A 23,604-nucleotide genomic window follows, 5' to 3' on the forward strand; every position below is an offset into this window, starting at 1 on the left:
ATCCTTGTAGACCGAATTGTCTCTAAGTGGTAAATATACACAAAATCAGGGAGTGCAGGGGGCGCCAAACCATTTGCCATTTTATAGACAAGACACGTTACAAAATAATCTCAAATCGCCAAAGCTCAACAAGTTGCATTGCTGGCCGTTCACACTGAGCCTGGTTCTGCTGGAAGGAGTTTTCCTCTCCACTGTCGCTACACGCATGCTTTGCAGGGATTTCTGCAAAGTCCACAACAACACAGGAAAACGTCCACTGTGGCTACGTGATCATTCAGGAAGAGTGAATGCTGCAAGTCAATGAGTCAAGACAATCTGCTGGGTTTCCTAGGAAACTTTTTGACCAATCATTTTATGTTGGGGGGGAAAAAAGTATTCTATAAAATGCTTACTCCACCTGAATATATTGCTTTGAAAAAAAAATTCATATTTTATCAGACTTTAAAATGCCAGAATTTTTGATACTACCATTTTTTTCTAATTACATCATTTGTAAACACTAAATCAGGATTATCCAGTATTCATTTCTTGGTTGGCTACTTTTTTTTTATTTATGAGCAAAATACTAAGTTGTACTACTCAAGTGCAATTTTTGGTTACTTGCTCCACCTCTGCTAATAAATGGTTTAGCATCCAGTTAAAAACTCAAGTGTTCATCTATCCATCCATCCATTTTCCGTCACACTTATCCCTGTTGGGGTTGCGAGGGGTGCTGTTGCCTATCTCCAGACAGGACAAACAACCATTCTTGCACACACTCACACCTAAAGAGAATTTAGAGAGGCCAATTAACCTAGTGTTAATCTAGTTAAAAATGTTCCCTATCAAATTAAGGCTCGCTGGAAATGAGAATTTGCCTTTCAGATAGTTATGCTGCATTCCACTTACCTCAGAAATCAGAAATAGGAGCTGGGAATGGGGCAAGTCTGTATAACCTGTGTTCCAGTTAACAGCTGAGAAGTCAGGATGGCAAAATAAAACTACTAAAGGTTAGGTTTCCAATATGGTGATGGTCAGGAAAGCCGTTTTGTTTGTAGTACTCCTCACAAAAGAGGTTTAAAGCTGTATTATCCACATGCAAACACTTAAATTTGTTCAGTTGAGGGGTTGAAGCCGCTGCAACTAACAGATTTTAGACTCACTCTTACAGTGTCTCCTAAAAAACATTTTTAAATCACAGCTTATGGCTGTTGATGGGAGGAGCTGACATTTTGGATCAGACAATCAGGCTTTCTGAAGGGAAAATCCAATTCAAGCGGCCGTTCCAGCTGCTTCTTCCAATCGGAAGCCAGGATATCAAAGACCCGACTGCAACGAGAAAGCACCAATATTTGAATATGATGCATCAGGCCTTAACAATTAATTGTTCCACACCAGTGAGTCTTAAAAGGTATGCCTTTGTTGCAACATTAAAATGTAACAATTAGGATTTTAAAAAACCCTTTATGTAATGTACAATTAAAGCATGAACGCAAAACAGCTTTTAAGTACAATCATCGTTTATTTTTATATAAATACATATAAAATACAGTATAAACAAGTTTCTTTACAGTTTTGTTCACTGGTACAAACAGGTCTGACAAGCTGAAAAAAGGACAAAAACATTTACTCGTGTAAACCTTTTGGGATGGGTTTGTGCTTCATTAAAAGGTGGAACTCCTTCCACACAAAGCTCAATCCTGAGTCCTCAGTCACCACGGGAGCACAGTATAACATTCCGGCTCAGACTTAAGATCAGTAGGTATAAAACTAACGTAGCCAAAGGCAGCAACTCCAGATGTCTGAAAACCTCATTAGCACGCCGCTCATAAGCGAGAAAGCACGGCCGTTCTCGGTTTCTCACAGAGACGCCTTAAAAAAAAAATTGCCAATTGTGCAACTGTGTTCTTGTGCAATGTGCCTCGGTAACGACTTCAGCCGTAGTTTCATGCTCTGGTCTGGGTCCTACGAGAACCACATGGGGCGGTCCATCGGGTTTACACTGGGCATTCACAACAATGCTTCATCAGAGAAGTGGGACAGGAATGAAACCCATGCCACTGGAATCAGACGGGACTTTTCACTGCATGTCTGTAACCGTCGGCAGCTGCTGTGTTTAAGTGACCATATGTGCATTATCAAAAAGTAAACAAAGTGTAGCATGCTGACATCGTCGTCAGGCCCGGTGGACTTAAACCTTAACATCTCCGTGCACAACTTTAAAAACCTTAATTGAAGCTTGAAAGGAAACGGATATAAAAAAAATATTTGTTATTTCAGGAGTAAAGTTTTAAACTCCAGGTGGACTCGTACAGCTGAGGGTCCTGCAGTCTTGCCTTCAGCACCTCTATGGCCGGTCGGGTCCGTTTGAGACTTGCAGCAAAACGGGTGGCAGAGGGGCAACTATATAAATTCTCTGTAGCAAAACTTCACCTTTCCTATACACAGAAGTCAAATAAAAGCTCTAAGCCTTTTTCGTAATCTAGATGAGGTTTGGCTATAATTCGAAGATTGTCTTTAACAGCAGATACAGAAACGCAGCCAAAATAAATATTCAAAAAAGACAAAAAACAGAAAAAAAACAGAAAAAAAACTGTTTAGGTTGAATCTGACAGAACCAGAGGTTTGCTTATGTGAAACCGCCAGAACTGTGCATCAGTGATATTTCTCATGGTCTACGTTTCCATTCATGACTCCGTTGGTGTGGTGCCCCCATGTCTGATTCTGCAGCACTTTAGGCAGCCTCTTGCCCTTGGTGTAGGCGTGGTACCAGAAGTTGAGGAAAAGCAACAGGAAAATCAGGCCGTACAGGCCGATGATGTAGATAAAGATGGGGAACTGGTATGGGCAGTCCTCGATGAAGAAGTACTGGGAGATGTGGGTGGTAACCATGACAAACTGGATCTGAAGAAGAAAAAAAAACAAAGAAAGTCACGTTGACGTCAGCAGCTTCGCTTAAAAGTACTAAAAAGGAATGAGCAGATGTCAGAGCGGAAAAAAACCCACCAGCTGAATGGTGGTGAGGTACTTCTTCCACCACAGGTACTTCTGGTAGTTGGGGCCCATGGCCGTCAGCCCGTAGTACGTATACATGATGACATGGACGACACAGTTGAGAAGGGCGTGGAACGTTCCCAACCCACCTGAAACAGGGAGTGCATCGGGATTAACGGCTCAGCGTTGCAAACACTGTCGCCACGGCGTCAGGAGGAGAACGGGCGTTTTACCTGGAGAAAAACGAACCCCAAACCACCAGGTGAAGGGCATGATGGAGTGATGGTAGACATGAAGAAACGTCACCTGGCTGTTCTTCTTCCTCAGCACAAAGAAAATCTGAGGAGGGCAGACTTTATATTCAACAACCGCAGAAGAAAAGCACAATCATTTTTCTAGAAAATAGGAACAGAAGTCTCGCTTACCGTATCAAGCATCTCGATGAACTTTGAGAAGTAGTAAAGCCAGCAGGTCGCTGCCATCTAGAGGACAAAGTGAGCATTTTAAGCAATTATTCACATTAGGTTAAGAGTTTAGGGGAAAAAAAGAAGAGTGGTAACGTATCCCAGGTTAAAATAGCAAGCGTGTAAGCTTACCCTCATAGCCTGCGGCGAGTCCGAGTAGTCAACAAGGTCGCAGCGAAATGAATATCCTGTTCCCCATCCGGACATCACAAACTGATAGAAACAAAACAGCAAGTCAGGAGTGACGGAATATGCACAACTTGTGTTTGGCATCAGTGTGAGAAAACACTTGTACTAAAGAACATTTGCAGTAAAAAAAAAAAAAAAAAAAAAAGTAAAAAAAAAAAAGTATTGTATTGAGAAGTTGTGGAGCAGCATTTACAAGAAACGGGACAAACTGAAACGCTGCCAAAATCAGACTTCCCAAGTCTGTCTCAAAGCGAGTCAGACGAGGAAACGCTGGCGTTCGCACGTGTTTTCCACCAGCACTATGCACGCCGATATGACATCTAAGATTCAAGAGCGATTCTGACTGCGGCCACGTGCCACGCCACGTGAGACGAGAAGTGTCAACACACACACACACCTCGTAGCACATGTAGACCGAGAGAGCCACCACACTGAAGTTGTAGACGATAAGGACTCCTCTCAGGTCGAAGCCCTTCCGGTTCTCCATCAGCCGAGGCCCCAGCGACGTGACGAAGTAGATGTAAGCCAAGATGATGATCGTTTGGGGGATAGGCGACGACATGAGCAGCCAGTTCCCTGTCCGCGAATCTGCAACAGGTCGGGGAGGGGGGTTAGAAAGGTTCACGTGAAGTGGACAGACTGATGATTTGTTTTTATCTTGATGAAACAGAACAGGAAGCGCGGGTTCGCGATAAAGACTCACCTGCATTTTGGATGAACCCGTCGTAAATTTCTGCAACGGAGGTTTTAATATTAAAAAGCTCCATTTTCAGGCAAAGATCCCAGTGGTTCACCTATGGGGGAGGAAGGAGAGACAAAAAAAAAAAAAAGGTTACCATGACGGTTTGTTTTCCACAAAGTTCACTGACATTTGGAGAAAGGGTACCGAATTTCCCTCCTCCCCCTTTTCACCAGCAAAGACCATTAACATCTCAGGGAAACGAGGATGACATATGTGGCATAGATCCAACCCTAAGTTGTACAGGGAAGTAGTTCTACAAGAACACACACACACACACACACACACACACACACACACAGCTTATTTCCATCCACTTACACCAAAGTGCAGTCACTTCAGGAAGTAGTTCAGGCATCTGGTAAGACCTGAACCATGGTTATTGTCTTATTAGTCATATTTAAAGGATTGGGAAATACAACCCCATATGCGATTTTTCCAATCATGGAAAACTAGAAGACAACTAAAAGAATGCCCAGTACCTTTATCGCCTCTTTTAAAGCCACATAGCATTTGCTAAAAAAAACCTCACTGCATGAACACCAATTTGTTTAAGCAAGACACTGGGGCAATACTTTACAAAAAAAAAAAAAAAAAAAAAAAAAAAAAAAAAAAAAAAAACCCTCATTAGAAACACCAGTGTGTGGGATGTATAATTGCCATTTATATATACACCCCAAATATATATATATATATATATATATATATATATATATATATATATATATATATATATATATATATATATATATATATATATAAAAAGAATAGTCTGTCAATATTTGACAGCCACAGTGAGGCAAATGCGTCAACCTTGACCAGCCTGACAGGTTCATACATCATGGCAACAATAACTCACATTAACTGAGCCAGTGGGGAACTTCTCTTAAAATAAAAATCCATTACTTTTTATTTACTTTGCTCTGATTGAATGTGCGTCTGCGGCTGGAGAAAACTGTAAATCACTTAAGAACCAAACAGCCCACGCTACACCCTCCTGGACAGGTTTCTCAAGGCGTGTCTACCTTGATTGCGCTTTAAGTGTGCCCGTCTGCGTCTCACCCCCCTTCACCAAACCTTAGCGGCAAGCCGCGACATGCCAGTTCACGTTTCTTTTCCTCCCTCCTTCCCTTCTTTCTTTCTTTCTTTCTTTCTTCCCGTGGATGATGATGTAAAAAGGGCACCTGCTGCTCCCAAGGTGCGCCTAATAATTAAAACGTGTACAAAGTTCACGAGCCAAAAAAGAAAGGGAGGGGGTAAAAAAATACGACGGGTGTTTAAAGGGACCGCAGAGAGTCAGCCGCGCGCTCTTAAACGGTCTCCATGACAACTGAAATGCCAGATAAAACTTTCACAGACGTGTCGAGCATTAAAAACGATGGATTTCCCTGTAGCTCCTCGCGTTTCTTACGGCGGAACCTCGACACGAGCATCCCGACCACCGCATCCAACCACGGCATGCTGGCTCACACGACTTTTTTTTTTTTCTTTTTTTTTTAAAGGCAAAAAAAACTAAATAACTTACACACCTTTAACGTCCTTACAGCTGCTACAACGTTGAATACCGTCGTCAAAGTTATCTTTCCACCTGTTGCCTCTCAGCAGGTGCGCTCCCCCACTGCGTCACTCTCTGCTGCGCGGCTGTCTGCGCGGTCCTTTTGATTCATCGGGAAGGGGCGGGGCTATCTGCCGAGAAACGCCTCCCGACGCAGCTGATTGGCCGATTTCTGGTCGAACAGGGTTCAAACGAAATTGGCCATTCTTAAGCGATGTCTCATACAAAGCTATGTATGATTTAGTGACAGAACAATACATCTTCAAAACACGTAATATCTGGCTTGAGAAAACAGGGAGAGAGGATTGAGGGTATTTTCCACTCCCATCCTGATGTCCCAGCAAGATGACAAGGTGAGACTGAAAAGCTACCCTGTTTTATTGACTTTTCAAGATCATTAGGCCTACATCTAACCAGACCAAATATTACAATAAGCAATTTTTGTTTGGATGTTTACACTACCTTCTTACTCAAAATGTAATACTGGGAGGGCGCGTTGTCCAAGAGAGAGGGGTTTCAGTGCCCCTCCTTGCTCCTAGTTTCAGCAGATGACAAAAGAATCTTAAACAGATGTAAATTTTCCCTAGAATGACAACAGGAGGATGTGGCCTTATATTGCATACAAATTGAACATAGTTGTAGGCAAGCCCTACCAAAACCTATCTGCAGCAAAGTAATCATCTGAAAAGACCTGCTAATTTGCCTTTAGCTGACACTGTGCATGCACAATTTATTTTTCTTCCTGTGGATCTGTGTCACACTGTGATGGATTGTCAAGTTTGCACCTTCTGCCTCTCACCCAGCCGCTGGAGGCAGGTCACCCAAACAAAAACACTGAAAGATCTGTCCAATGTGAAAAAGATGACTATATATAATCCATTGAATAAAAAGACAATAAATATCCATTTGGCTTGTCCAATACATAATGCCTTGAAGTTGTTTAATTTTGTCATGTATTTCAGAGGGATGTTATGTGATAAGACACAACAGAACACAAAGTAATGAATGATTGTGAAGTGGAAGACAAATTAGACATGGATTTCCACATTTCTTTTTGATAAAATATATCAAAACTGTGCCATGTATTTGTACTCAGCCACCTTTTACTCTGACATAAAATCAGTTGGAGCCAACTTCCTTCAGAAGGATAACTACAGCTATTTTGTAAATGTCCAGAATGTTTATTAGAAAACATCCATGCCTAAATAGCATCATGAAGACCATGAAACACCACAAACAGATCAGGGATAAAGACACGGAAAAGGTAGAAAAAAAAATAGGTTCTAAAAACAATATCTCAATAATTGAACATCTGAGAGCATGGTACATCCGACAGCCACCAGGACACAGCCTTTGACCAAAAAGGACAGGCTCGGCAAGGAGAGCATTCATTAGAGGAACAGCCAAATGGCACATGGTCGGTCTGGAGGTGATTCAGGAATCCAAAACTCGGGTGAGTTTTTGTCGACAGTATATGTGTCAAAAGTGCACTCCACAAACATGGTCTTGTATGGAAAAGTGTCAAGAACACAAGTGATGTTGACAAAGGTGCTTCGGTCCTTTTGATCCTAAAATGTACCTTTCTAGTCTACATGCAAAAAGCTATGTGTAGAATACATGACACTGCGTATTATCCTGAACACACCATGGTGAAACATGGTAGTGGCAGCATCATGCTGTCAGGACGCTTTTCTTCAGCAAAGACATGAAAGCTGGCTAGAGTAGATGGGTCAACGCAGGTGGAGCTTCACTCTGCAGCACAACGTCGGTAAACATGCGAGCAGAGCTACAAGGATATGGTTTAGGTCAAGTCATACTCATGTTAAAATGCTCCAGTCAAAGTCCAGACCTAAATTCAATCGAGCATTAATGGCAAGACATATACATTTATTTCAACATGACACTAAACATGCAGTATGACTGTTCTTTAAGCAGTTTTGGAAATATTAGACAAAAAAGATAAAAAAAAAATTAAGACTGTAGATGCAGAAAAATGGTAGAGACATAACCCGGAATACCTACAACTCTGACTGCAGCAAAGAGTGCTTCTTCTGTTCTGTCTCTCTTCGAGGTCGGTCATGCCCCCCCCCCTCTCCTGCTTCTGCTGCTATGTCTTGTCTTTCTGAGCACTTTCTTCATATCACCCAAATTCTGAAAACCATGGATCTTGTAAGCTGGTCTCTCAATGCTATTGATCAAATTTTTTCGATGGGTAGGCAGCGTAAGGGGGACCCAGTCGTGTGTCCCGATTTGAATCATTCATGGGATACACCTTATATTCTTGGATGGAAAACGGTTTGTCTTTCGACTTTGTCAGTCCTGGACGTGGAGACGTATACATGTTTGGATTCATGATACTTGGATTTCTACTTATTGGATTTGGTGGATTTTTTTATGTAATCAGCAAATACAGCGGATGTCGGTAGCCATTTGGCCTTGATCAGGCTGCCGGCTGCATATGACGCGATCACTAAGGCAGTCAACGGACAGATCTGGAAGGTGAAAGAGCAGAGACGAAAAGCTGGATGTGCTGGTACGCAGACTGGCTTTGGTGGTTGAACTAAAGGGGGTGATGGGATAAAATCTGGAAGTGATACGCAGAAAAGCCCAACTAATTTGGAATATTGGATTCGCCATTTGGAGCCAGCAAAGACTTAAAGCTGACGGGAAACTCAGTGCAGCTTGTCCTCATAACAAATAAAGTATTTGGATTATGCCTCCCCTATCAATGAATCACTCCCGGATTATGTCGAAGAGCTCTGAACTCTCCCCGGCTCCCTCCTCCCCCGCAGACATCTGCGGATGCTTTCTGACTTGTTGGCCGGTTGATAACATCAAGGACAATGGCCTCTGGAAAGTGTTCTTGGAAATATAAACACTTCACCCAAACAGACACACATAACTGATGCTCACAAAAACATATGAATTTACATGCGACTTGTCTCCAATGTTTACCTTTCTGCTTTTATGTGTCTCGTCTTATTTGTGCTTCTCGTGCCGCGGTTTTTGATATCTCTAACGGTATCCTGTATTAGGATAAAGTTTGAAATATGTGTTTTTTCCTCCCCCTATTGTATCTTTCCACAGAGTAATGGCAGCGCCCTGTGGGCACCGTGTAAGGCGGTGTCCTTGGCAGCATTGGCCTCAGTAAATCATCTCCCCCTGAAATGTTTGTGATGTATGTGATGGCGGTTATACTGAAACAGTAATTTCCCTCTGGGATTATTAAAGTATATCTGATCTGAATCTGAGTGGCGCTACATAGTGTTGACTCAAATACACTTTACACATTTGAGATTTTATTTGCAAAAAAAATAAAAAAAAATATGTATCCTTTTCCTTCCACTTCAGTATGGTACTGCTTCGCATCACAATAAATACCATCAAAATACATTGAAGCTGGTAGTTGTAACATGATTTTGGGGGGAAAGATCAAGGGGGTGTGAATACTTTTACAAGGCACAATTGACCTGAAAAAAACAAAAGCAGCTTCGACACAGAAATAAAATATTACTTGATATATTTTATTGATGTAGATAGAGGTAGAAAACAGTGATTATTTTTCTCTGAAACCAACAAACGATTATTTACATGGTCATCTATTGCGTTAAGGCCGTCATCTCTGCTATCAAAGATCTGATAGCTGCGGTTTATGTAAACCCAAAAACAGAGTAATTGCTTACACTAGTCAGCTTTTAATTGAGTGTAATGGATCCCTGTTTGTTGTGTACGCTTATTAGTCCGTCCACACATTCCGATCCTCTGTATCAATCTTCGTCGCTGCTCCAGTTGTCTTGAAAGGCAGGGTTCCCAGCAGGAAGGCTAGCAGCGCCCTGCGAGGAATTTAAATATCCACATCAGCTTTACATGTAAACCAGACCCATTTCTCTGGACAGGTGCTTGACAAAAACACGACATTTGTGCACAAATTGGAACCACGTATGGTTACACAGTCAAAACATACCTGTAACCATGCGCTTTTACATTGACAGAGCGGTTATTTAGTTTAGTTTAGTAAACGAGTGTCACCGGGTTCCAGATAACGCTGAGTTGATAGAACTTAAACTCCCGGGATGACGCAGGACACATGTAATATCACCCCTGTTGCCGGGACAACAGCAGCACTCCAGCGCATTTCTGAATTTTACAAGAGGCTCTGCTGCCCGCAGTCATCACCAGCATTCACAGCAATCATGAAAACTTCCCTCCGTAGACAAATTTTTACAGGAAATAAAAATGAATGGAACTGAAAGCTTTTTATTGTCAGATTAGAAATGCACTGAAGGCTAAACTGGTCACAGACGTCTGCAGATTTACCTGATCATATCCGAAGAGCTGAAATTCTTAGCGGCTTCAGATAAACTTGACCAATTTCCTCACTGGAAAACTGGTTTTAATGTGCGGGTTGGGATTGCAAAGGCAGGGCACTGCAGTATACTGGTGGTTCTTAGTGTTCAAAGGCTAACTAAAATATGTCTATGGGCTTTTTCTTGTCAGCTTCCGGGGTGGGGGGTGGGGGGTGGGGGGGGGTTGTACTTTATTCTCAGTGAATTCAGGAATTATCTGTAAGAAATGTGAAATTTGTAGTCTTTTTTTCCCCCATTACAAACATGGGAGGCCAATTGGGAGAGACCTGTTTAAAAACAAATATGAGGAGGGAGAGCGTTCAAAAGAAGGAAAAACCTGTTTGAGTATACTCATCTGAGCTTTACAAGCCGACAGGCAGCCTATCCTTTAAGAGGGTGGAGATTTTCCATTTTGCTCAATTCCCTGTTCTTGTCAGTAGTGAAAATGAATGCTGTCATTATGACAGCTCTATCTTAAAGTTTTCCTTAATCTCCAAAAAGATGTTATCTGTTGATTTTATTTAATTTTTTTTTGTATCGTGTACCTTATTTATCCCATTTGACTCTTCTTCCACATCTGCGGTGCGGACCACAGGAACCCACGCCAGCAGGTTGCCGTCTTTACCTCCGCTGTACACCTCCTGCACACAAACAACATCCACTCTGACATAAAAAAAATCCCCATCAAGTAAAAAGAAACATTTTCTTCCTTGTGACATCTGCCTTAAACTGCGTGTTTGGGACCATGAGTACAGTAGTTAAAGGACTTAAAACTGTCCATGCGAAGCCAGTTGTCTCCTGAGAGACATTGTGAAAGCTTTGGGAATGACTGTGTTCAATGAAATTGAACAGGGAGGAGGAAAGAAAAGGTACGTTTTCAGGACGAACCGTCCTTTCCTGGAACTCGGAGGTGACAAGCTGCCAAACTGCATTCTTACCATTTGTCACACTTTGAACATGCCTGTGTTTTACCGGATGCTCAAACCACCTAATAAGGATGGCATGGGTTGGACTACGCTCTTGGCCCTTCCTTAGTCACCTAATAAGTCTGTCAGTATCAAGTCAATGGACCCAGGAAAGTGAAGGTGGATAACTACCATCCCACGCTCTCTTATTACAGTACGCTTGGCTTCAAACAGACAACTAAGGGTCTCACTTCTAAGACACAGACAATTGTCTCAATCCTTTGTTGGTAATATATTTCCATTTGTCTGCTTTTAAATGCGACACAGTTATGTAACAAGGCTACGCAATTGATCTGAAATGGTCCGTCTCCAAAAGCAAAACCTTGCTGACATCTTAGTACTCCAACGTCAGCAGGAAACTGTTCATAATTACTGTTGCTATGACATATGCAGGGAATTATATGACCGTTCAGCAGGATTCCTACACAGTTTCATAAGAATATTCAACAGCTCCAGAGTTCTCTTTATTTAATTTTTTTTTTACTTTTTTTTTTCTTTTCTAAAGTATAAATACAATATCTCGCAAAGAATTTATATTAATATTTAAGGTTAGTTCAACAGTTTGTGGAAGACAGAATGGGTAAAAAAAAGGAAGGACACGTGAAAAAAAGGATTCGTAATGAAAAGATCCAAGACGTGGAGAATTGTCAAAAGGTGGATTAAAGCTAGCGAGGAAGGAAACATAAGAGGAAGGAAGGAAACAAAGATGAACGGAAGGACAGGAAAGAAAATACAGTTGTGCCAAGAAAATAATTGAATCATTTCCGACACTTTCCCAGGTGCGGCAGAAACGCCGGGTTTATATTGTACGCCTCAAGATGAATTTACGGTGAGAAACAGATTGAGAAATGAACATTTAGTTTGAACCACAGCGGCAACAACAGGTATCTTTTGACACCGGCATGTTCCAAATAATGAGTTTCAGATAAAAAATAAATAAATACATAAATCAGAATTGGATCATTTATATATGGAAAGCTCTCAAATCCAATCCTTTGTTCATTTAATTTCAAATGACACACGTGGCATTTTACAACAACCCAATCATGATGAAGCACCACTGTCACATCCATGCTTCACTCATTCTACTGGACCATCCTGAACTGTCAACCAGCAGCATGCTGTCATCTTACAAGCAATAGTAAAACTATTTACGGCGCTCATTTTCCTGGCTCTGATAAAAGATAAAGCATTTGACTGCATTTGCGCAGACGTGGCCCAGCCATGTGATTTATGAAATAACAGCAGGCACTGTCAACACGTAGCCTGGGAGTAACTGCTTCTTGGGCTCAACAGGAACACCTGCATTTCAATTTATGGATGCAAATGTCTTCTTATCTGTCAGAGGGCGTGGCGTTAAGAGCAGAGTCAATGGGTTTATAAAGTTAAAAAAAAAAAGGACACAGACAACCTGGCATAACACATATCCTCACAGAATACAGAATAAAAGCAGCAGCGGGACCTGGATCCGTCTCCACGGCAAAACATACGTACAGCACAACCTTTCACGATCCAGACCAGCGCGCAACAGTGTTCTTTCCAGCAAAAGATACAGAACTGAATGCTAACGTTGAAGTCTTAGGAGGCAAAAATGAAAGGGAATGCGGGCAAGAACAACTGGTTGTGGAAGGGCCTGGAGGGAAATTTAGGAGGATTGGAAACCTCTACAATTAAGACAGGACTCGTTTTGAGTCACACGAACTGGGATTTTTCTGCTTGTGCGTTGGGACCATGTTGAGGAGATGGATAGTACGGACATGGACAGTTTTTAAAAGGAGCTCCGGGACTGAAATGGACCAAACGGACAGGGAACGGTTGCACTAAATTATCCAGATGTTTCTCGTCAGCTATGATTGTAATCATGGTTTAAAACTACTATGTTACATCATCCTCATATATCTCACTGTGCCTGTACTACGTCACACACGAAAGAGTCATTAGACGCAGGCGGCCCAGACAGTATAACCCGACACTACTAAATCTCATTCATCTTTTTACGTTATTCTCAGTTACCTTAATTATGTCTAATCAAAACATTTTTGATTTAATTAACTATTGTGTGTCTGCCATTTCCGTGCCTGCCTTCCCGCTCTGCAACGGCAGGGCATCCCCCCCCCCCGGTGCTCTGGTGAGTCTCACCTGGTAGTCTGGGTGGAACTCGCAGCAGTCCACGTTGTTGTAGTGACCCCTGAGCATGGTGACCAGTTTTCCTGTGTGGAGCGCGTACACCGCCACCGAGCTGCCGCACGGCACAAACACAAACTCGGGGCTGCAGCCGCGAGACACGGTGAACTGCAGCCGCTTCCGACTCTCGTTGCAGACCTTCCCGTAATTTACCTGAGAGAAACGACAAAAAAACCCCAAAAAAACGTCTCTCTTGCTGTTAAAACAGTAGTGTACGGAAAACAGAAAAAAAAAACAACTATATCAATTAGCATATTACATCATCAGGCCAAATTCTTCCTTATTGTACCTCTTTGACTTGTATGATTCACTCTTTTGACATCTAGCTAAAGCGGTGAAGGATGTCCTATTATATAATTGTTAGTAAAGTTTGACATTTGACCCTAAAACTAGTTTTTCAAGCCGTTCAGTCTGCGTCAGCCCTGGTTTTGCCTCAGCTTTAACGTTGAATATGAAAGTTTAATAAGCCTATTAAATAAAAGGTGCCTGCATATCAGAAGCATTTATCAGCCAGATTCTCCAACGGCAGCACGTTTGGTGCATTTTTACGTTTGGTGTTATTTGCAGATCTTTCCAGAAGATGGACAACTGAAGGCCAGCGAAACAGTTTTTTTGCCTTACAGCTGTGCCTTTCAAAATGTAAATCAAGGTTGTTAATGAGGACAAAGCCACGGTGAATGAAACTTACCAGTGTATTTTCCCCATTGGCGCTATTCCATAGTCTCATGCGGTCATCTGTGCCAGTGGTGAGGAGGAAGAGGCCATCAGACGTGAAGCAAAGGCCATTCACTCTGCCGTTATGGGCTGTGTTTACTAGTCAGAAGCATGCAAAACATTTGGGTTTGAACATTTTTCCGCCATTGAGCGCTGAACACTCACATTCACAACACTTTTTTTTTTTTTTTACTACAAAATGTATTAGATAAACATGTTTCAATAGTGGGTGACTCAATATCCTAGAGTAGGTAAAAATCAGTCAATCAGTCAAAAATCTGTCGAAAATCAATAATGTTACTTCCAGTCTGGTTTGTTTATTTGTTGAATCCTGGCTCCTTTATTATTTCCATTTAAAATTGTTTTACTTTGCTCCGACTCATAATTTCAGATTTTCCAAGTGGTCTCTTAGTAAATGTTTCATCTCTTAATAAAAACATTTCCTGCGTTTTCAACATATTCATGAAGCACGTTGAATCTTTTCTAATATGGATCACTCCAATAAACCACTAAAAAACCGCAGACTATATTCAAAGCTGAGAAACAGGGACAGACGCAAGTAAAATACAACAAAATTCCCTTATACGATTATGAAGTAAACACAGATTTAAGTCTTTTATAGAAAAAATATCGCTATTTACTTGATTTACTAAATTATTTCACATTTAAGCCAGGGTTTTGAAATGTTAGACCGGGGTCCCACTTTGAACATACATGAAGTCTCGTCGGATGTCAAGATCGAACGATAGATTCCTGAACTAAATCCAGATGTGCACATTTAAACGTACAATATAAAGGAATGTGAAAAACACAGATTTTTTTATAATTTTTTTATTTTATCTATTTAAAATATAAGGAAAATGAACCTTTCTCCATATTCTGATTTTCAAAAAACCGTGTAAAATATAGGCAAATAAAATCCACACTTTCTAAATTGTGTAGGAATTCTGCTGAACAGAGACTTTTCACAGAAATCAAGACGAAGGAACCTAAAATGCTACAGGCCGAGGCATACACCAGGTTAATGTGGGTCAAATAAACGAGTAGCAAACCCCTTAAAGTAAATATTTATGGATTCATTTCTGGGTTCAATCTTGCATGTGTCCACAATTCTCTTTAAACTAAAACTACCCGTCCATTTGACTTTTAATTCCATTGGTACGTGCTAATGCAACATCTATACACACATCATAGCAGGACTGCTTGTCTAAAAATCCTAAAACAATAGAAATAGGTTTAATAATAATGGGAGGTGTCTGAGCTCAGGAAAAATAACTCTAACATTCTGAAGAATAAAGAAAAGGGGAGAACCGTACCGGCCTGGGAAGAGGCTTTCGACTTCTCTCCATTGTGCTGATCCAAAGTGAAAAGGCTACCTGAAGCTCGCCGCACATCCCAAACGTTCACCTTGCTGTCTGCACTTAGAGGAAGGAATGAAGCACATTATTTGCATGTTTACTTTCCCCTGGTTAACAGATGACAGAAGCCAGCCAGTTTTAATTTCGCCTCACATCTGCAATAAAGAGAAGCACACTGTTGGTATTTACACCAACAGTGTGTAACCTAACTCTTGTTTTTAAAGGTCAGATTTCAGTTGGGAATTGCCACGGCGGCTCATAATAACGTCGGTGCATTAGTCCGGGCTCCTCGCTGCGCCGGTAGTTTTCTAAATCACTTACAGTCCACAGGCGGGAAGGCGCGCCGATCCCGACGGGTTAATTAGCGCGTCTAATGTGGCATGAAAATAGGTGGGGACTGTATCCACCATATGCTAAACCGACAGCGCCACTAAACCACCGCGTCGCCTGTCTGGTGGGGACGTGTCACCATTATCCTTGACTCTAAAATGTGGCCAGATGGCTCGGATGGGACGCGGCCCATTCTGCCGGGGCACAACATGGCGGAGATCATGACGGTTTAAATGGGCACTCAAACTGCAAAGCGGGTTCAGTTAAAGGGATGTTGTTGTTTTTTTTAGAAACTGCTGCAAAGAGAGCTTACCTGGCGGTGGCCAAGATGTACTCGTATCTTGGCGACCATCGCACTGACAGCACCTCTGCCCGGTGACCTGGACATGCAAAGATAATACTGGGTAACGCATCAGTACGGACGCAACCACACATACGGTGCAAATGGACATCTTGCAAAGCTCCAAAAAAAAAAAATATGTCCATTAGAGATGCACCAATCACTTCTTCGGTGACTGGAATAGATCGAGTCTGATCCAATACTGATTTAACTAATTTATTTATCAAATACGGCAAAACTTAGAACTCCCGCCATTTTCACTTTATGACCAATAACATGTAGTTTGATGAAGGGTAAGACACAAAACATTTGGTGCCTCACAGGGTCTAATCTTGGAATTCCTTCTTTTTAATGGGATTCAAAAAAACCTTTAGCAAAGAACCTGAAGTACATTTCTATCTTGTATGTGTTGATGGGCCTTAAGAATTGATGAATCAGACCTAGAAAAAAAATGAAATCTGTGATGGAGAGAAAAACTGCATCCATAATTTCTATTTTTCTATTAAAATACACCAAAAGATAGATTTAATTTATTCATTTATTATTTTTCCATATTCCTAGACAATCTCTCACAAAGGAAAATATTTTTCTTTCCATTGATGCATTTAGAGAAACACTCGGACCTTTAGCTATGTGTCTGGTTAAAGCCCTGCTGACCCTGACGACAGCCTCAGGTTTATTGCCGTGAACTTAGCACAGCCTTTCTCTGGTGGTTCCTCCCACAGGGTTTTCAGAAAGAAAGGTTCTTCTGTTTTTTGGAAAAGTAAATTTGTATCTGAGATGACTTCTTTAAGGTCCAATATTGGCACTTTATTTATGACGCTGCATTGAGCCTGTTACAAATGGATGTTTTAATTCAGAACCATCAACTAACTGCCAGGACTCTGATCGCTCTTCCTCTTATGAAGGTCACTAAAGTAGAAAAAAAAAAAACTACAACAGTAAAGAGAAAACTCAGATTAATCTATTTGGACTTATGTAGACAAGCAAGGTTGAAGATACAATAGGCACAAGAGTTCTGGCCTATGAAATCTTTTCTTTTGCAGACTTTGACATGCATTTTGAGGAATCTGAGCTCTAGTCGGCCCTGGTCTTTTCTAGAAAGAAATAATAAAACTTCTGGAAAGAGGACATAAATTAAAAACAGGAAATTAAAGAACAAGAAACAGGAAAAAACAATGGATGCATATAAGAAAAATCTAACCAGTAACCTTATGGAATGACTCTTGTTATGGGGAGGGTAAACTTTAAGTATTTAAAAAAAGCAAAACAAAAAACTAAATAGACCCTGACATGTTGTTCAACTGCTGATAAACTAAATCTAAGGTGAGTTCACAGTAAAGTCGTGCTAAAGTTTTTAAAAGCAGAATAATTATCATATAAACAAATACATACAAAAAATAATGATTTGAGCCTTTCTGAGATCGCTTTTTGTAACAAACAATTAACATTTTTAATCCAGTGTATTTAAAGAAGGCCCATTTGCACAAAAAAAATAATCTCAAGGCAGTTTACAAGCTACACAGTTCCAATTTATTACCTAATATCTTAAATATAGTGCTCTCCAAATTCAGTTCAAAATCATATAGTCAGATTTAGATCCAGATACATTTAGTCTAATCTGATCCCAAATATAACACAGCGATGTCAAATATAGATGATTTAATGCCAATAAGTTAAATGTGTTTTAACTAAGGAAACCCAGGTGATTACATCTAGTTACACCATGTGTGTAGGAAGATTTAAAGAAAATAAACATTGCTATTTTGAAATTTATTCAAACATGAAAACTTATAAGCTTCTGATTTTTTACGGAGATATCCAAAAACCAGCAAAGTTATTGCACAGAGGAACACAAACCCTGGAGAACGTGGATCCGTGAACCAGACTTCAGGTCACAAAGTTGGATTTTAGGGTTTTTGGTCCCAACTGAAAGCACAAATGCACACAGGTGGGTATTAAATTAAAAGAGCCGTAAAAAAGAGAAACAGATAAGCACAACCCTCAAAACATCTGATACTGATCACAGTTTATCTACAGTCTCAAGCTAACCTTTCGTCAAATCAAGATTCACCAATTAGCCTCGTGTAAACACTGCCTGTCAGAACATTCTGGCCATGGGGGGTCACACGCCTCATTCCTATAAAGTCATAATAAAGGGAAACCTGGACGTACTTTATTCAGAATACCAGCTATTGTTGTACATGCCTGTTAAAATCTGACTCCATACAAACCAGCAAGTAACTGAGATCAAAATGCTTTTCAGGAAGTTTCCCTTAAAGGCCTTGGTTTGCATGGAAACAGAGCAATACTGTGGGGGATACGGCCAACCTGTTCGACAAGCAGGTCTGAGAAGGAAGGAGAGGCGATTACCTCAGGTACGAAGCAGGAGGCTGGTTTCTGTACGCGACAGGGAACTTATCTGGGTGTTAGTAGGAGCAACAGACTCAGCCGGCCCGATCAACCTGTCGGTCCTGCTTCGTTACCTGGGAACAGCGAGATTCCGACAATGCTTCTCTGCTGAAGTCGGCTCGTGTGCGCCGAGTTTCTGACCCTGCTCTGTCCCCTCCAGACACATGTCGGTTCGCAGCCGCGAGGAGAGAGGGGTCGTGTTCTGTGGGGCTTTGTGGCGCAACACATACCTCTTTTCTTGGAGCAAAAAAAAAAAGACAACCTAACGCCAGACATCAAAACTAATGGGATTTCTGCCCTTGGTTTTGTGTTTGAACACAATGCAAAAACAGTAGGAGGAAACTCTCAGGCTGGGGGTGTTTAATGTTAATAAGATCAGCAAGAAAAGGGAAAAAAAAAACACCTGCGATAAGACTGTGCTTCCTGGCGATGGGCGACAGGTGGTGACTGTAGACGTTGCCCTCAAACTCAAACACTTCAGCAGGCTGAAAGAAGTAAAAAACAGAGAAGAAAAAGCAATTCATAGTCGGGTCTGTGCTTATTTGCATACGTATGCCAAGTGGGAATCTAATTTAAAGATTAACCAAACAACAGAAGCCGTACGGTTTAATATGGCAACATATCAGGGGAAAAAAAAAAAAAAACAACAAAAACAAAGAAAGATCATTGAAAAAGATGAAACTAACATAAGAGGGAGAAAGAGAGAGGGCACAGCAGCTCAGCGCTCAGAGGGCAGCGCGCTCGGGCAGCCACTGGTGGTTACAATGCAAATTCTTCTGCAAACATAAAAAGCTTCTCTGTGCTCCATCTGTCAGTGAGTGCCAGCACCAGCATGGACTGTGCCAGTGGGAGGAAGAGGCGGGGAGGGGAGTGCACAAACGCTCACACACACACACACACACACACACACATACACACATAGAGAGGAGGATCTGTTTGCATACAAATGTCACACACAGTAAAAATACAAAGTGTACAACAATGCAAAACACACAACACGTTTAAGAGAGGAGAAGAGCGAGCGTCCCTTTTGTGCGGAGCTCAGACACGACCAGAGGAAAGTAATGAAAAGGTTAGCGGGTGCTTTTCTGTCCCTTCTGCGACCTTTTGGGCCAACCGTGGTGCCAGCGTAATTCTAGCACAGCCCTGGGCTTGCCATATGGGACGATGGGGCATGGAAAGGAGGAACTCCGTGAAGCAGAAAATAAGAAAGGCACATGAAGAGGTACAGGAAGGTGCTAAAAAAAAAAAAAGAAAAAATGCTGATACTATTGTGAGACTATGGATATAGAAGGTTTACAAAGCCCTGTTAAAATGGCAGCCTTTGTGATATACCAAAATAAATCCATTCTTTTTTTATTATAAATAAAAAATAAACAGACATTTTTTTATAATTTTCTTTTTTTTAATAAAAAAATTATATATTTTTTTATAAAAAAATATATATATTTTTGTTATATAAAAAATGTATATTTTTATATGTAAAAAATATATATATACATTTATTTTTATTATAAAAAATATATAATTTTTTTCATAAAAAAGTTAAAAGTAAAAATTATATATATATATATATATATATATATATATATATATATATATATATATATATATATATATATATATATATATATATATATATATACACACACAATAAGAAAATGAGAAAAAAAGAAATCCATTCTGAACTTTTATGTCACCTATAAGCCAGCTGAATTTTTTTTTGAGGGGAAACTAAAAAAGTTAAGTATTGTTGCATAATTGTCCACACCCCTAATTTAATCCATACTTTTTTTAAATTGTTTTTTTAGGAGAACAGCCTACAGGCAGGGTTATATCTTGGCCATATTTGCCCAATTTTCTCTGTAAAAATGCTCCAGCAGGAGTCAGATTGTGCAGGCATCTACTGTCCTGAGCCCTCTTCAGATAACTCCACAGAGTTTCAATTGGGCTCTGGGTTGTCCTGTTACAAAACATCCACCTCTGTCTGGTTAAGCCACGTGTTTGTTGATCTGGACCGACACTTTGGGCAGATCTCATGTTAAAAGATAGAGTTCCTCTCCAGCTTTAACTTTCTAGCAGGGGCCTGAGGGCTTTTTTTGGCTAACGTCTGGTATTTAGGACTATTCGTAAATCTTCCCCCTCGCAACTGAGGCACCAGATTCAACTGAACAAACCCTGCCCCAAAGCATGACGCTGTTTGGTCTTAAGTGAAACTAAGGCCAAAACGTACAACCTCGGTTTCCTAACAATAGGCTCCCGTCTTGTCACCTTCCTCATAGCCCAGACATACAAGGAATACAGGAGAGTGACGTGTACAGCACAGCCAGGAATTCCTGCAACTTCTTTGCTGTTTCTGTACGACTCTTGGCAGCCTCTCTGATCACTTTTCTTCTCGTCTTTTCATCAATACCCAGTTAATGTAAACGTCACTGCTCATATATTTACCGCCCGATGACCGTCTTCAATATGCCTTAGAAAGTGTATGGAACCCTTCTGCTGAACGACACATTTAGACAATGAGATCTCTCCAACTCCCATAGCATCTGCTGCAAGATGCAAATTAACATGGATTTGGATGTGGAGGTTGATTCTGAGCACTGAAACCTCCTGGGTAACGCACACTAAAGCAACCGCATTGTTTATGTTTTTTCATTTTTCATTGTCCCCCTCATATGAGTTTGTTTTGTTTATCAAATTAAGTTTCATAATGAGTTTATTATGATTGCTTAAACTACATTAGAGTATGTCTGGTTGTATCTATTACCACAAGGCTGCGTTCCTGATTTCAAGGAATATTGAGTAACTTTGTAATTAATGCTTGTAGGCATCATGGCTTACCTTTAAGGTCTCTGTGTCCCACACTTTCATGGTCTTGTCAAAGGAACTGGAGACAAACATCCCTGTGTCATAAGGATACCACTGGACTGACTCCACACTGAATCTGTGGACATGTCGACTTGACCTGCGAAAAACAAAAACAAAACAACGGATCACCCTGACGCAAGCACATTAAAGAGTTTGTTCTGTTCTTTTTGTGTTGAGTGTGAGCTGGTCGGAAACTCAACAATAAGAGAGTGCCGCCCTCTAGTGGCGGGCATAAATAAGATGACGTTTACCTTCCAACAGTCCGGACCGCCTTGCAGGTGTACTGTTGTTTCCCGCTGTGGTTCTCCAGGTCATAGATGACAATAACGCCGTCTGCGCCTCCAGACAACATACTCACAAATTGGAAAAAAAAACAACATATTAATCATCCCAAAGAATCACTTTGTCCCAAAATGTGTGATTTCTATATGATTTTTAATCTTTAACATCATTTACTGACTATAAATCATTATTTTGAAATATAATACTGCAAACTTCTTAACCCATTTGAGATCTTTTGACTTATTTTGTTTCTTTTTTTTATATTAGATTAGTGGATAGCTCCTGTTAACTGCAAATCCACGGCGTTGTGGTATAACTATACCACAGAAACCTGAAAAGTAAAAATGCATGTAAACTCGTACTGTAGAACTGCAGCAAATTATGACGGAGCCAACTTACTATCTGCCTTCAGCTGCGTCAATGTCAATGGCATTGATCCCGTTTCCGTGGATTCGCTCCACATCTCTGTCAGGATTTAACTTCAGACTGAGGACTCTTGACAGATCCAGAAAAAGGCAATTATAGTGAAAGTTACCAACAGACAGAAATATACCTTACTGATCTAATCAGCACGATTTTAAACAAACTTTGTCATCTTTCAACATTACAATATGAGTGCATGTAAAATATGTTCCTCTAATCAGCAATAGATATTTGAGATCATTGCAGCCTTACTCTTTACACTACAAATACTAGGGCTGGATAATCCAATGACAATATATATCGATTGATTGACGTATATCGACGAAAGAAAAAAGGGGTCAATAAAAAGTTCAATAGAATAACAGTTTTCCTTCCTTTTGCATTCTAGCCATGTATGTTATCATGTGGGTTAATCGTCCAGTCGCTACATCCTCACAACCAATCACAACGCAGACCCAGGAACGCTCCGTCACCAAGCTCCGCCTCCTTCAAAAAGTTCAGAGAGCAAGCATTCTTTTTTCTTTTTTAAAAACCTGCAGTTTAGGTAAAAAGTAGGCTGACTAAAGAGTTGAGTTTGATTTCAGTGTTTATGTGATTTGTATCTAAAATTAGGTTGCTAAGCAACCGCATGAAATGGTCAGGGCTGCACTTAAAATATATATTTTGAATTTGTTGAGAATTATCGATTAATATGATTTCTATTTTATTGATCTTTTTTTCTATACCGTCCAGCCCTAACAAATCACATTTCACAGAATCCTATCAACACAGCAACAAAGAGGAAATTAAATAACCCTTCCTTATACTGACATATTTCAATGTGATGTTTAGTTTACATCACGGTAGATATCAGAGTTATAAATTATAATAAACACGGACCTTGATTCATTTTAATTTTCCGGTATAACAGTGAAGACCGCAAACAGCAGTCTCATTCAACTGTAAACGAATTAAATCTAATAGCTCGGCATATTTTGAGATCCATCCTGGGGAGTTTGGTGTTTTGTGTGTATTTTCTCTCACCTTCTCGTTGACTCTGCGCGTCTAAGTCGCAAAGGGTCATCGAGACCAGCCTGCCTTGCTGACAAGAGACCCAACATCGCTTCAGCTTGAAGAAACCCGGTCCTAAAAGTAATAACTATTTTATTTGCATCAGCGGCGGCAGAACTAGCTTAAAGGCTAGCCTGTTGCCTAAACCGAAGTGAGTTGTTACGCCATGCGGGATGTTTACCGATTATATAAAGCGTGTTATTATAACGCAATATACGTAAAACCACGCTGCGTGTTTTTCAAAACTCAATTTTTGTGCTAATGTTTATTATTTTGGAACGGATAGTAACTAGCTTCCCGTAGGTCCCAAATAATGAGCCGCCATCTTGGTTAGTGACGCATAACAATAGTTGCTGTGATTGGCTGGAGCGGTGTGGCTGTCCAATCGCGAAACGGGAGGAAGTGCGCATAG

General features: G+C 40.7%; 2 protein-coding genes across 2 annotated transcripts; both read right to left on the reverse strand.

Moving 5' to 3' along the window:
- Positions 1–1,481: 1,481 nt before the first annotated feature.
- Positions 1,482–6,032, reverse strand: elovl7a (ELOVL fatty acid elongase 7a). The gene is made up of 8 exons (XM_021320245.2): positions 5,895–6,032; positions 4,330–4,420; positions 4,024–4,214; positions 3,570–3,650; positions 3,399–3,455; positions 3,207–3,312; positions 2,986–3,122; positions 1,482–2,883 (listed from the first exon to the last, which is right to left on the reverse strand). The coding sequence occupies exons 2-8, from the start codon at positions 4,391–4,393 to the stop codon at positions 2,635–2,637; spliced, it is 885 nt and encodes a 294-aa protein (XP_021175920.1). The 5' UTR covers positions 4,394–4,420; positions 5,895–6,032; the 3' UTR covers positions 1,482–2,634.
- Positions 6,033–9,423: 3,391 nt separating this feature from the next.
- Positions 9,424–23,551, reverse strand: ercc8 (excision repair cross-complementation group 8). The gene is made up of 12 exons (XM_036143863.1): positions 23,166–23,551; positions 22,119–22,214; positions 21,689–21,790; positions 21,411–21,534; positions 18,973–19,054; positions 18,018–18,086; positions 16,131–16,197; positions 15,446–15,549; positions 14,104–14,228; positions 13,371–13,568; positions 10,812–10,907; positions 9,424–9,753 (listed from the first exon to the last, which is right to left on the reverse strand). Exons 1-12 carry the CDS (start codon positions 23,240–23,242, stop codon positions 9,688–9,690), a joined length of 1,206 nt encoding a protein of 401 aa, XP_035999756.1. The 5' UTR covers positions 23,243–23,551; the 3' UTR covers positions 9,424–9,687.
- Between the last annotated feature and the right edge of the window lie 53 nt (positions 23,552–23,604).

This window comes from Fundulus heteroclitus, chromosome 12, assembly GCF_011125445.2.
Source record: "Fundulus heteroclitus isolate FHET01 chromosome 12, MU-UCD_Fhet_4.1, whole genome shotgun sequence".
Taxonomy (NCBI): domain Eukaryota; kingdom Metazoa; phylum Chordata; class Actinopteri; order Cyprinodontiformes; family Fundulidae; genus Fundulus; species Fundulus heteroclitus.

What these genes read in the sequence shown, in the direction of transcription:
- elovl7a (XM_021320245.2), bottom strand. Translation starts at nt 4,393, where the DNA reads ATGGAGCTTTTTAATATTAAAACCTCCGTTGCAGAAATTTACGACGGG. An exon ending in CGGTCTACATGTGCTACGAG is followed by an intron (nt 3,651 to 4,023) that starts GTGTGTGTGTGT and finishes TGTTTCTATCAG; the next exon opens with TTTGTGATGTCCGGATGGGG. An exon ending in TGGGGTTCGTTTTTCTCCAG is followed by an intron (nt 3,123 to 3,206) that starts GTAAAACGCCCG and finishes TCCCTGTTTCAG; the next exon opens with GTGGGTTGGGAACGTTCCAC.
- ercc8 (XM_036143863.1), bottom strand. Translation starts at nt 23,242, where the DNA reads ATGTTGGGTCTCTTGTCAGCAAGGCAGGCTGGTCTCGATGACCCTTTG. An exon ending in GGGACACAGAGACCTTAAAG is followed by an intron (nt 19,055 to 21,410) that starts GTAAGCCATGAT and finishes TACTTCTTTCAG; the next exon opens with CCTGCTGAAGTGTTTGAGTT. An exon ending in GAAGCACAGTCTTATCGCAG is followed by an intron (nt 18,087 to 18,972) that starts GTGTTTTTTTTT and finishes TTGTGCTTTCAG; the next exon opens with TTGGGACCAAAAACCCTAAA.